Source organism: Anopheles stephensi, chromosome 3 (genome assembly GCF_013141755.1).
Source record: "Anopheles stephensi strain Indian chromosome 3, UCI_ANSTEP_V1.0, whole genome shotgun sequence".
NCBI lineage: Eukaryota > Metazoa > Arthropoda > Insecta > Diptera > Culicidae > Anopheles > Anopheles stephensi.
In genome coordinates this window covers 23,007,936-23,019,705 of record NC_050203.1, presented here as the reverse complement: position 1 = coordinate 23,019,705, position 11,770 = coordinate 23,007,936, and the positions used below count along the sequence as shown (strand labels likewise).

The window sequence follows — 11,770 nt, the reverse complement described above, 5'->3', positions numbered from 1 at the left end:
TGGTATTGTATGGAGTGGGAATGTGCTGTTGACATATAGTGTTTTACAATCTTGAACTAGCCTGAGAAACCCTGCAATGAGAAAGGAAGAACGGTGAATCGGGGTGTGTGGTGTTTTGTGGCCAACTATCCGATGCCGTTTGCACCATGTAAATTGGACACCACATCCTCTCCACACACACACACACACACACCAAAAGGTCGAATTCGATTGCAGACCATGTTGGTTCGACTATATGTGACACAGACACGGTGTTAGCGGATCTATAACGCAACAAATGTTGAACAAGAATTGGAAGCTTGGAAGTCATGCTGCATACACACCGCATTTCGCGTATGATAATAAGCATCATCTAACAGCACACTCATCAAAACTCTTGTACGATTGAAAAGCGATAAGCGAAGATAACTAAATCCATAAACCAGAACATACCAGCGTGGCTATGCCCCCCCCCCCACCCAGCACAGTCCAACTGAATAAGAGGCTGAATGGATAAACAGGACAAACTAACGAACACGAACCAAACAACGGAACAACAGAATCATACAGCAAAGCAACAGAAAACTAACTTGACGATGAAAACAAATGTGAAAGCGGTGTTGTGGGGGAACGTGGAAACCGTATTACTAGTAAGTTTAACTTTACAAATCGATTTTGCAATTCGATAGTTCCGGTGTTTGTGGTCAGCATTGAGAGGAATGAAAACAAATGTAAATAGTACTTGTTAGCAATGGTAACTGAATTGTAAAACAAGCGGGCAACCCCACATATGTAAGCAAGAAGTCTACAAAAGAGCAAGCAAAAACCGGCGAACACAACCCGAACGACGTTAAAGAAGAAGCACCACAGAGACAATGGGAAATGGTACAGTGAAGGAAAATGCACACACACACACACCCATTGTGACAAAAAATGTAAAAGAAAAGGAAAACAATTGACCATAATGAAATGAAAATTGTGCATCGAAGGGTCTTTTATTTACTGCGTCGGTCTTCACATGGCAGGAGCGGGATTCAAATGCCATCCGGATCCCATCGTTCCCTCAGCTCGAAAATGGCATATGAGAGCATTGGCGTCCTCCGCGGTCCAGAACTCATGCGTGTAGCTGTGGTAAATCTAGATTTCAGGAGGCATGCGGCGGCTCTTAGACCTTATGCTCATCAAGCCCCTTAACACGACAGTATAAGGTCCTTTGTAGATGATATCCTCTGTAAAAGGAGGTTATCCCTCGGAGGTTGCTTTAAAAGACATCGTGGACTACAGACTTGCATAGAGCATTTCGTTTAGTTCTTCCACGGATCGTATGAATTCATGAACCCCATAGTATGGACGATTTCCAAGTCCAGTTCACCTTCAGATTATGCTGATTATGTTATTCTCCGAGGAAACGTCACCGGAAACTTGATACTCTCTTCTGGCGTGATCCTCCTAGATTTCCTCTGTATTATAGGCCGCCATCTAGTCGTAGAACAAGTTTTAGGTGAAGATCAGCTCTTCTAGAGACTTCCAGTTTTTTTCGTCCACAAACAACTCGTGAGTCGTGCGATAACCAAACAAGATTGATTTTCGAGTTTCCTTTTCTCAACGGCGTTTCCTCAAGCAGCGTAATTCAAACTGGATTGACTGAGTTTATTCATCTACTAAGAGGTACATCATCTCATCATTCACTCTGTTTGTCGACAAACCGTTTCAAATACTAATTTTAAGTCATTACTTACACCCTTGGAAGTGTGTGTGTGTTACCCCCTTTTTGTGTCCCAATGAAGAATAGTCTTTATAGCTTAAACACAAGCAAAACATTTGCAATTCCCGTTCATTTTCCATTTCATGAAAAACAAAAACCCTATTTACCAATATTAAAAACAGCTTTCTACCTGAATAATTCCACTACGCTCCTCCTTTACGCTCTGATGACTGACTGGGACTGGGTTGTGATGGAGTTACTAAAATTAAAACCATATTTCACCTTGCGGAACGTCGTCGTCGTTGTCGACTCTTGGAAGCAACCGGGTAATGAAAACACAAAAATGTACAAAATTAAACACACAACACGCTTTCACCTATTGAAGAGTACAGTAGTACAAAAAGCTTGAGAGAGTTGTCCTCCCTCCAAGAGGATGGGCCCATTGAAGGGAACAACTATTCAACCTTACAATTGCCCCGATTTGAGATCGATCATGCAAATAAATGTTCGCGGCCGTTCAGTTCGCACTGTCGTTTACCTTCCCGGCCGTTTAAAAAATGCTTCCGTTGTGTGTATAGAGTCACATAGCCGGCCACCTTTCCTTCCGGCACTGTATCTTTCCGTTCCATTCCAGCTTCGAGCTTCGGACAATAGTAGTAGCGCATCCACCTGACGCATCTTAGGTTTACGATCTGTAAAGTAGGGGGTAGGGAGAAAGATGCAGTTTTTCATCGTTATTATGGCCGACACCGTTGCGCATCATCAGCGTTGCCGATGGAATACACGTTCGAGCGGGCGTATCGCATTACATAATCTCCAGGCTGCTGTCGCTGTTCTTCAGCACGACATCGTTTTCGCTCGAACCCGATCCCGATCCGGTGTCATTGTCGTCGTGCTTGTCGTGTTCACCCTCGCTGCTGGCCGGTTGATGCTGCTGGGACCGTAACTGCCAGGCCGGAATCGACGGTGGAACGACGGGAAGGTTTGGTGCGGCGAATTGTTTTCTGACGGAGAAGTAGGAAGCCACACAGCCAACGTTAGAAACAATCTAGCGCATTGTCTGCGATTAAAATGTGAATGCCTCAAAAGAGCCAACCTGTTCAACAGCAGTCCTTTGATCGAATCAAGATCACCCTTAAAATTGGCCAACTCCTTCACGGTTGTGTTGGTTTGATGGACCTGATTTAGCTCTTCCTTAATTTTGCCAAGCTCGGCACTCAGAGTATCGATCTTTACCGTCATCGTTTGGTTCAGCTCGATCAGCTGTTCGGTGACGGATTTCTTCTTTTTGCTGCGGAACAGCAACGGTTCAAGGAATTTCTAAAAAGGCGACAGAAAGAAAAGTAAAACAAACAGACACTTAAATTGATCCCTCTATCAGACTTATCAGACCGCGGTTATCATAGCGACCGATGCAAAGTTCAAATGACAGTAAGTGATTGAAAGAATTTAAAGCAAAAAAAAAAATGCCCACCACCACCATCACCAGATGAGTCGCGAAAGCAGATTGTGTGTCTCTTATATTTTATACCAGAAAAGCCTATTTTGTGTCATCGCCAGCGGAATGGTAAAGTACGGCTGCTAAATACCTTATAAAACAAGTAAACACCATACATCAGTCCGCTCAGCAGAGCGACCGAGCTCAGCATGTCCTTCATGCGGGTAAGGAAGTTTGGCCGTGGTTGAATCTGGTAACCGGGCTTGGTGAAGCTACCACCACCGCTCCCGCCGCCAACACCACTCGATTCCACACCCATACTGATGACGGTCTGCGTCGGAATGGCAGCAGCATTCGTCGTAAAGACACCGGCCCGTTCACACGCAATCTGTATCTCGTCTTCCGACAGTCCTTTGGAGCGAAGAAATGCTTGCTTTTTGGTTATGGCACTGCGAACTACGTTCGGGTTGTTGAGGAACTTTACGGCAGTAACGATCTATAACAGAAGGGAGGGGGGGTAAAACATTGATTATGAACGGGGTCAATCACTGCCACAAAGAACGACCTTTGTTCCGTGGGCGAACGAACGGCCTTCCCCATCCTACCTACCAAATGTTCTCGCGGTGGTAACGGCGGTGGTACTGCAGTGGCCACCTCGGCTGTTGACTCGCCGGATGTTGCTACGGTGGCCGTCGCGGACAGCACGCCACCGTTGGCCGGAGGCGACTCGGCGCCTTCGTTGCTACCCTCGCTCATATTGATTTTCACCGAGAGATTAATCTTGACTCTAATATGTCAACCGAAGCCCCCGAAGCCTACTGATAATGGAAGCGATCAGCTGCAACAGCAAGGATTTGGTGGTGTGCCGCTTATCACCCCAGACCACACACCACACACAGTTCGCTTTACCACTCACGGGTCCTGCCAAAGGGGTATGCAGCAGCTCGAAATGGTGCAATGAATCCGATGTTTTCCGGTACAAATCGCTTCTAAAAATCACTTGCACTTTGCACCTTCATATTTGCACGTTATTACTAAGGGAAATTGAATGCTTTTTGAGCCAATAGGTGTTAGTTTTACCTAAGAAATGCTGTTGCGAAACCTGTATTTACAGAAATTTGGAGAAATCGTAGTAAAATTATTTGTTTTCATTCCTGTTTTCATCTGTCAATCTCACAATTCCTCAGAGATTCCATCTGACAGCTAACAGAGGCCTGAGGGTACAAGCTCGGGTTTAAAACTTCAGTTCGAAAAGGGGCTACAAGAATGGAATTAGATATTTACTATAAAAACGTGTGTATTATGTGGTAAAACACATTTCCGGGACAATTTCGCATCAGTTACGACTTCCAGCAAAGGATGCTATTTATTTGTTATGATAGTTTAGAAACATCTTCAGCACTTGACTTCAGAAAGGCGCCAACATTGTCTTCCATGTCTTGTTTATCTTTTCCTTCACCGCACTACTTGCACCAAAGCCAGCATCCATTGTGCTGCTGCACTGTACGGCGCGCGCTCTAGTACCGGCCTCAGTGTTGCATGCAGAAATGCAATCGTTAGTGAACTTCCTTAACAACAAACCCGGCAAATTGCTCGTTGCCGGGGGCTTCCTGTTTGTGTCGTCGGAAATTGTGTACGAACTGTACCTTTGGTTGCGGAAAGCTCCGAAACCCAAACCAAAGTCGTGTGAAGTATTCTTCGTCAACAGGCGCAAACTACTGCACCCTTTGCCGAGCCCGCAAGAGTTTCTGTTCGAACATATTAACCGCATCGTGCAGTACATCGATCGGGCGGAAAGATCCATCTGCCTGGCCATGTACATCTTCACCGTGCGGGAAATTAGTGAGGCGGTCATACGGGCGAAGCAGAAACGCTCGGTAGTGGTGCGAGTCGTAACATGCGAATCGATGGTCGGCAACGAGGGTTCCTATCTGCGCGATCTCATCGATGAAGGTAATGCCAAGAAAAAGCCGGCCCGTACCTATCTTCTTCTTCTTTTTCTTCCTTGGCACTACAACCTCGAGGGGTCTCGGCCTGCCATCACTGGCTCTCTGTGACTTAATTTTACGCGCAGTAAAGTAGTCAGCTCTACGACCGATACCTTACCTATCATGTAGGTTTAACATAATTTTTCTCTCTTTTTCGTAGATATAAAGGTACAGTATAAGTACAAAAGTGAGCATCTGATGCACCACAAGTTTTGCCTGCTCGACACGGAATGGTACTGTGGCAGTTGTCTGATTGCGTACCATATCGCCGAATACGGTGAGCCGACGAAACACATGCAGCACACCTTGTTCGACAAAGCTGTGCTGAGCGATAGGGCTGGACTGTTGGAACGATTCGGTAGCTCCTGTGCACGCTGCCAGAAGACAAAATCACGGACAAAAAGCAAACGTAGGCCGCAAGGGCCGAACTCGCGCGGAGAAGTTGATCCACTGCCCGAGCACGGTCTTCTTATTGCCGGTTCCAGCAATTGGACGTCCCCTGGCTTGATCACACACTGGGACAACATGACATACACCTCGCTGCCAGACATGATCGACCCGTTCACGGCAGAATTTCAGCGCATGTGGTACGAATTCAATGATCCCTTGGATAAGGCAATACTGAAGGAACCACTGTACAGGGATCGAAAATTTAAATGAAAAGAGAAGAACAAGAACTTCACTTAACTTAGTGCATGCAATGCATAAGGAGACGGATTGAATTTCTAGACGATGCTAAGCATTCCATACTAACAGAATTGCAATGAAAAGGGGGTAAATAAACTGTGAACTTTTGCTAATATTTTTGTTTGACTTAAGCTTCGAGAGGTGGATTTGCTCCAGGTCCAAACACATTTCTTGCATCGAGCGGTGTCATATTTCCCATACTGGATGGTTAGTGGCACGCTTTGAAAACGCGTGTCAGCATAATACACAAATGGATTGCTTGTGCCGAGTAAGAGGGCTAGTAGCAGCAATATTTATGGTGTGTGAAACGATGAAAAATATCTCCAATTGATTTTACAGATCGCTTATATTTTTAATCAATGCTTTCTACCATCGAACAATATCAACCGTTAATTTCAATATTCTTCGTCATCCAGGCGGCTAAGCGAAACGACCGTACAATAGTAGCCCATGCAGCAAAAGCACGTGCTGTTGACAGCCAAAAAGAAAAAAACACACAATCAACAAAACAAAACAAATCCACTGCACGTTACAACAATGGAAGATAGTTTAAGTTTTCGTACAATTTTGGAATCGAATCATTTTCGAGTGATACTAAACTTGCCGGAACTAGATCTAGAACATGAAAGTAATCTGGTGCTAAATATCTTCCCGAAAGAGTGCACCTTTACGGCGGCGCCGTATCATGCAAGGTAACACAAAAGCCGTTGCCTGCTCAAACGCAATACTGTTCAAAATCGCTCTGCAATTGAATGTTACCGTCTTTCAGAATCCCTTTAACGCACACTGTCCATCCTGGGAAAGCATTTCCCGAACATATAGATTATGAGAAAAGTACGGTATCGTTTCGCGTTCCTCTAGCTGACGACGTTATACCGGGTGGTAGTGAAATCCCGTCCTACCCTTACGGTTTCGGCCGGCTCTACAATGGCCCACTTTCACTGGTAAATATTTCTGCTAGGTGCTAAAGCAACACCCATGTTCCCCTTTCACATGCTGACTTGCAGGAAACAAGCCAAGAGCTGAAGGTACTTCCTGACCCGTACAAATACAGCCTCCCGCAACGGTGGGAAATGATGGAAGAGGCGGAAAACAGCGATTTCCACGGTGAACATTACGGAATGGACTACATACAGTTTGCTATCGACAGACTGGGACTTTCACTGGACAGCCCGTCTGTATCGTGCCAACTAACCGAAGACCAGTCGTACCGGGTACGAGTGATCCTAGATGAGAAGATACGCAACAAAGAAACGTACACCACCGGCATCGAAGAACACCACCAGCCACTGGTACTCGGCTTGATCGATATACTGCTTGCCGTTGGTTACGATCGCTTAACCAATAGCAATGAACTGAATGAGGCAAATTCACACATCAACATTCACCGCATATCCGGTACGCTCGGGTACTTTGTGGAGTTTAACGATGTGCAGCAAACGTTACGATCGTTTTATCGACGATCCTGCACGTACCCTTACTATAGGAACAAAGAAATTGCAATGGCATGTGTGCAAGGTGTGATAAACGGGCTAACCTCCGTAGACCGAAAGGTATGGATCCAGCGGCAGCTGATGCACGCGTACGAAGCGTTTAAGACGACGGAATGTGCCGTCCTGAACCACTACTTTGTCAAAGATTATGTTCGCTACGTGGAGCTGGGATTAAACGAAGAGATTTTGTTGAAATGTATCGAAGATATGCGAAAGGTATGGTACGGTTACCACTAGAGACTGTGGAATTGTTTAGCGTTGTAATAAAATAACCATAATGTTTCCCCCTACTTTAGATACTTCCCGACGTACACCACACGGCTCTTGGGTTTAGTGAAGAAAAGCTGATCCAAAAACTGCTGCAGGACATTATTACACAGGAGGAATCGGATTTCACCGACTCGGACGATTACGACACGGCGGATAGCGAGAGTGACGGTAGCGATAGCGATAACGAATCGTCATCATCATCTGCTGCTACCGTTGAAGATACAAATCCAAGTGAAAACGTGCTAGAAAAGCTAATGAACCTCAAGCTGTCGGGCTGAGCGCCACTTTTCCTTTGAATCAAACGCTTCATCTCAGAATCAAAACTCAAAAACACCGTGTTCCAATCAGGTTTACTATGCAGATATATAGTTTTATTCAGTTTTAGAGAAATTTGTTTTTCAAACAAATTAAATGTTATAAAATACATTCTTTTTTTAATCATTCTTTGACCTGGTCAAATTTTTGTAAAACCTATACATAAAGAAGCTTTTTCATGCTCTTGTCACATTAATACACGTTATACCTTCCTTCACGGGCGCACACTTCTGCCTTCAAAAGCAGCATAGGAGAGATCTATAGATTTATGTTTGAAGCATGCCACAAATGCATCTTGCATCTTTGAATTGCCCAAAGTCTTCGGGCATTTTCACCTAAAACAAAACGAATGTATTGAGAAAAAAGCGCCACTCTTCAAACCCTTTTTGTACAAATCCACATACCTCTACAGCCTGGCCATGTGTCACACATTGCAGTGGCATCGAATCACCAATGGAGCCCTGGTCACGCAGCTTCCTCTCGATGGTGGACCAAATTTTTGAACACCTGGCCAGTAGCGTCATATTGCCTACAACATAAAGTCCTTCCCGGGCACGGGATAGCGCAACGCAGATACGATTTTCGTGTGCCAGAAAGCCGATCGTATCGGTAGCCGCCGCGTGTCCGCTACCACTACTGCGCACCAGCGAAAGCAGAACGATCTTACTCTCCTCGCCCTGGTAATTGTCAATGACTGCAATTCGGATTCCGTGCAGGGCGGGACGGGCTTTCTTCTCCTGTAGATGAAGATACGCAACTTAAAGTGATCGATCGAGCAAACCAGACGATAGAGAAAAACTTACCGCAACGAACTGCAACATCTGTCCGTTGTAAGCGGTCAAAATAACAATGTCCTCAGCGGTGTACGTCCCATGGGCAAGCAGATACTCACACAGCGCGAGCAAAAATCGACATTCGAACAGATTTTTCTTCGACTTTTCATCCATCCCACCATCGTCGCTGGCCGTCAGATCCGTCGTCGGTTCGCCTCCTTCCGGGCAGGTATGCGTCAAAAAGAATAGGTTTCGCATCATACCGGTTACATTCGGCCGGTCGGCAACCGAACCGGCATCCTCCAAGGCAGGATAAATCGTGGGCCTTAAAAGATCTGCCATTTCCGGTCGCATTCGATGCTGTACGGTCATCATGGCAACGCTGAATCGGTTGTTAATCATCCGCTCGAACAGTGACAAATCCATCCGATAGTGGCGCGACAGCACGTAGGTGCTTGTGGTCGGGCGCAACTGTTTGTGATCGCCAATCAGTACGCATTGGGCAGTGTAGCGTGTGAGTGCGGACACAATGTGTGCTTCAAGCACTTCAGCCGCCTCCTCGATTACTACGATCGGTGTACGGAGCAGCTCCAGCAGGGTACGATTGCGTGCGGCAAACGTTGTCGTCATAGCAACCACACGGAACCCCTGTATCAGCTTCAGTGTGCTTAGCTGGCTCAGTTCGTTGAGCCGTCGCGAAGCGTTCAGCAATTCTTCCTGCAGAAAATAAGCAAAGTTATCTGAAAATTTGTTGTACGTCGACATCGACGAGAGCTTCCCAGACCTACCATACATTGAACCATTGCCCGGGACAAACTGTCCGACGTTTCCTGCTCCTGCTGCAATGCATCAAACCGCTCGACCAGCTTCAGGTACTCTTGCTTCACATTGTAATAACTTATCCGCAACCGCCGATCGATCCGTTCGTCCTCCTGCAGCTGCTTCACGTTGTACATGTCCAGCAGTGGGTGCTTCGATTGGCCGCCCATCCGCACGATACTGTCCGTGTAGCGTGTCACTCCGCACAGGAACTGGTCCAGCGCGTGATTGGTGAGACAGATCAGAAGGATCTGTTCGCTGGTGTTGGCCAGCAGCGTTTCAACGATCCGCAAGCCGATGAAGGTTTTCCCAGTACCCGGCGGGCCCTGTATCAGCGTGAAGCGATTGGTCAGTGCCATACGAAACGCTTCGTACTGTGACGAGTTCATCCCGGCTGCTGTTGCCAACGCTTCCGCTGGCCACTCATCCGGTTTCTTCAGATCAAACGGTATTCCGTCGTAGTTGAACAGGTGCCCACCACCCTGACACAAGTACCCGGGCAAACCTTTGCTCGGAAAGGTTACATCGACAATGTACGATTTGAGCGGAAAATTATCTTCCCGCAAACGGGCCAGCGCATTGAACGTTTGATGGTACGGTTCGAAAAATATTTCACTCTCAATCATTAACAGGGGCCGGTTGAACAGGTTCATATCGTAACCCGGCTGTTCGTGTTCTGTTTGTCGCTCCAGCCGGATCAGTTCCACGTAAATGTATCCGTTCAGCAGCTGTGCCGGGTCGCGATTGCTTATGACCGCTACTACCAGTTCGTTCAGCTCTGGACCGTCGGTGAACAGTACCATCGACCCGTTCATGAAACGCTTCGTGTTGGCTAGGGCTAATCGTTTGTAGCGGGCAGAAATGGCTGAATAGCCACGCTCGGCCGGATCTAAATCGACCAGTATAAGTTGCTCCTTTGCTGTGCGCCGATTCACGGTGCTAGGCAGTAACAGCTTCACCGGACAGTGCACGCGAATGTTCTCGCCGGCGAAAGATTTACCAGGACCATTCCTTTCGACAAATTTTCGATATTTTTCCATACCGGTGCGTAACGGGATGAGAAAGTCTTCCTTCAGCAGGTTCAAATGAACCGCGAGATAGTGTTTGACGTTTTGATACGCTCCTTTCACGATGTTTTGCTGCAGATTCATCGTGGGAGCAGCACCATCCTTCAGATCGTTGATGGTAGGATAAATCTGGTAAAATGAGCGAGAAAAATATTTCCAAATCATTACCAGCGCACAATCGCACATCACTCTATCGGTACACTTACACTGATTTGCTTGGTAGTTCGTTCTGCAGCCGGCTGGTGGTTTTGTACCATCAGTTCCTGCAACTGTTCCAGCTGTTTCTTATCGTCCGGTGAGGAGATTCGGCTCAACTTATCACAAAACTCCACCATACGCTGGGGTAACAGCGGCAGGTGTAGTTTTGTTTCGGCCACAAACTTCAACAGCACATCCATCATATCAATCCGCGAAATGGTCGGACGAACAATTTTGCTTTTTTTCTTCTTTTTCTTTTCTCCTTCGGCCGGTTGCTGGAAAAACTTGAGCAGTTGGTCCCAAAATTGTGGCTGACCCACCAATATCTCAAACAGCTGCTTGACCGTTTCGTACAGCGGAATCGTGCTGAGTCTGTTCATAATTTTCATCAACACCAGCAGCAACTCTTCGCCGTACGTTTTCTTCGTCAGCGTGGCGAGAAATTCTTCCCTCTGTACGTAAATATCGGCAAACATTGACAGTGTTTCGTTTTCCAGTATGTTGGTAAGCTTCGTTAGTGGAATGGTTTGTACGTACTTGCCGGGCGCACCTTTCGGTAGCTCGAACTTGGCCGTTCGACTCGATGCGGCGGGCTTGATCGAGTCCACATAATTGCCACCTTCGTCTACCGATACAGGGGGAGAAAAAAAAATGGGGAGATGTAACGAATGATATGCATGATAAAACGCTCTCGACACTCACCGTTCAGGGCGAACTTTAAATTGTCCAACATTTCCCTTACGGACGTTCCCGGTCCGGTGGCTTCTTCTTTGGCGCCTCCTTCATCATCACCATTGCCCTTAGCAGCAGCAGATTTGTTAGGTATGTTTACAACAAAATCATCTTCATCCTTGTTGAACCAATCGTCGTCACAATCATCATCATCTTCTTCCGGGTTTTTAGCTTTAGACATTTAACGCGTTGTTTTTGCGATATTTTGCTTGCAATTTGCGTAAAAATCAAACTATCGCGGAGGCGTATCGGAGGCGCTGCCGTATCACAACAAAAGCCAACGGAGAAGTGTCAAATTTGACATGA

The 11,770-nt window shown here is 46.4% G+C and overlaps 4 protein-coding genes across 6 annotated transcripts; 2 read left to right on the top strand and 2 right to left on the bottom strand.

Annotated features, from left to right (window-relative positions):
- Positions 1-1,608: 1,608 nt before the first annotated feature.
- On the bottom strand, positions 1,609-4,293 carry LOC118511280 (peroxisomal membrane protein PEX14). Of its 2 annotated transcripts, XM_036054174.1 has the most exons (5): positions 3,732-4,292; positions 3,274-3,618; positions 2,781-3,004; positions 2,494-2,688; positions 1,609-2,376 (listed from the first exon to the last, which is right to left on the bottom strand). In XM_036054174.1, exons 1-5 carry the CDS (start codon positions 3,876-3,878, stop codon positions 2,370-2,372), a joined length of 918 nt encoding a protein of 305 aa, XP_035910067.1. In that variant the 5' UTR covers positions 3,879-4,292; the 3' UTR covers positions 1,609-2,369. The 2 variants fall into 2 exon arrangements, with proteins under 2 accessions (XP_035910067.1, XP_035910068.1); XM_036054175.1 differs by having other exon boundaries at positions 1,609-2,688; positions 3,732-4,293.
- A 166-nt stretch (positions 4,294-4,459) lies between these two features.
- LOC118511282 lies at positions 4,460-5,912 on the top strand. The gene is made up of 2 exons (XM_036054176.1): positions 4,460-5,075; positions 5,271-5,912. Exons 1-2 carry the CDS (start codon positions 4,670-4,672, stop codon positions 5,768-5,770), a joined length of 906 nt encoding a protein of 301 aa, XP_035910069.1. The 5' UTR covers positions 4,460-4,669; the 3' UTR covers positions 5,771-5,912.
- Positions 5,913-6,275: 363 nt separating this feature from the next.
- LOC118511279 (protein SHQ1 homolog) lies at positions 6,276-8,164 on the top strand. The gene is made up of 4 exons (XM_036054173.1): positions 6,276-6,489; positions 6,567-6,741; positions 6,805-7,506; positions 7,587-8,164. The coding sequence occupies exons 1-4, from the start codon at positions 6,335-6,337 to the stop codon at positions 7,836-7,838; spliced, it is 1,284 nt and encodes a 427-aa protein (XP_035910066.1). The 5' UTR covers positions 6,276-6,334; the 3' UTR covers positions 7,839-8,164.
- Positions 7,905-11,748, bottom strand: LOC118511278 (NFX1-type zinc finger-containing protein 1). Of its 2 annotated transcripts, none has more exons than XM_036054170.1 (6): positions 11,435-11,748; positions 10,741-11,357; positions 9,437-10,663; positions 8,679-9,365; positions 8,280-8,612; positions 7,905-8,210 (listed from the first exon to the last, which is right to left on the bottom strand). In XM_036054170.1, exons 1-6 carry the CDS (start codon positions 11,643-11,645, stop codon positions 8,142-8,144), a joined length of 3,144 nt encoding a protein of 1,047 aa, XP_035910063.1. In that variant the 5' UTR covers positions 11,646-11,748; the 3' UTR covers positions 7,905-8,141. The 2 variants fall into 2 exon arrangements, with proteins under 2 accessions (XP_035910063.1, XP_035910065.1); XM_036054172.1 differs by lacking the exon at positions 11,435-11,748 and having other exon boundaries at positions 10,741-11,184; positions 11,270-11,351.
- Between the last annotated feature and the right edge of the window lie 22 nt (positions 11,749-11,770).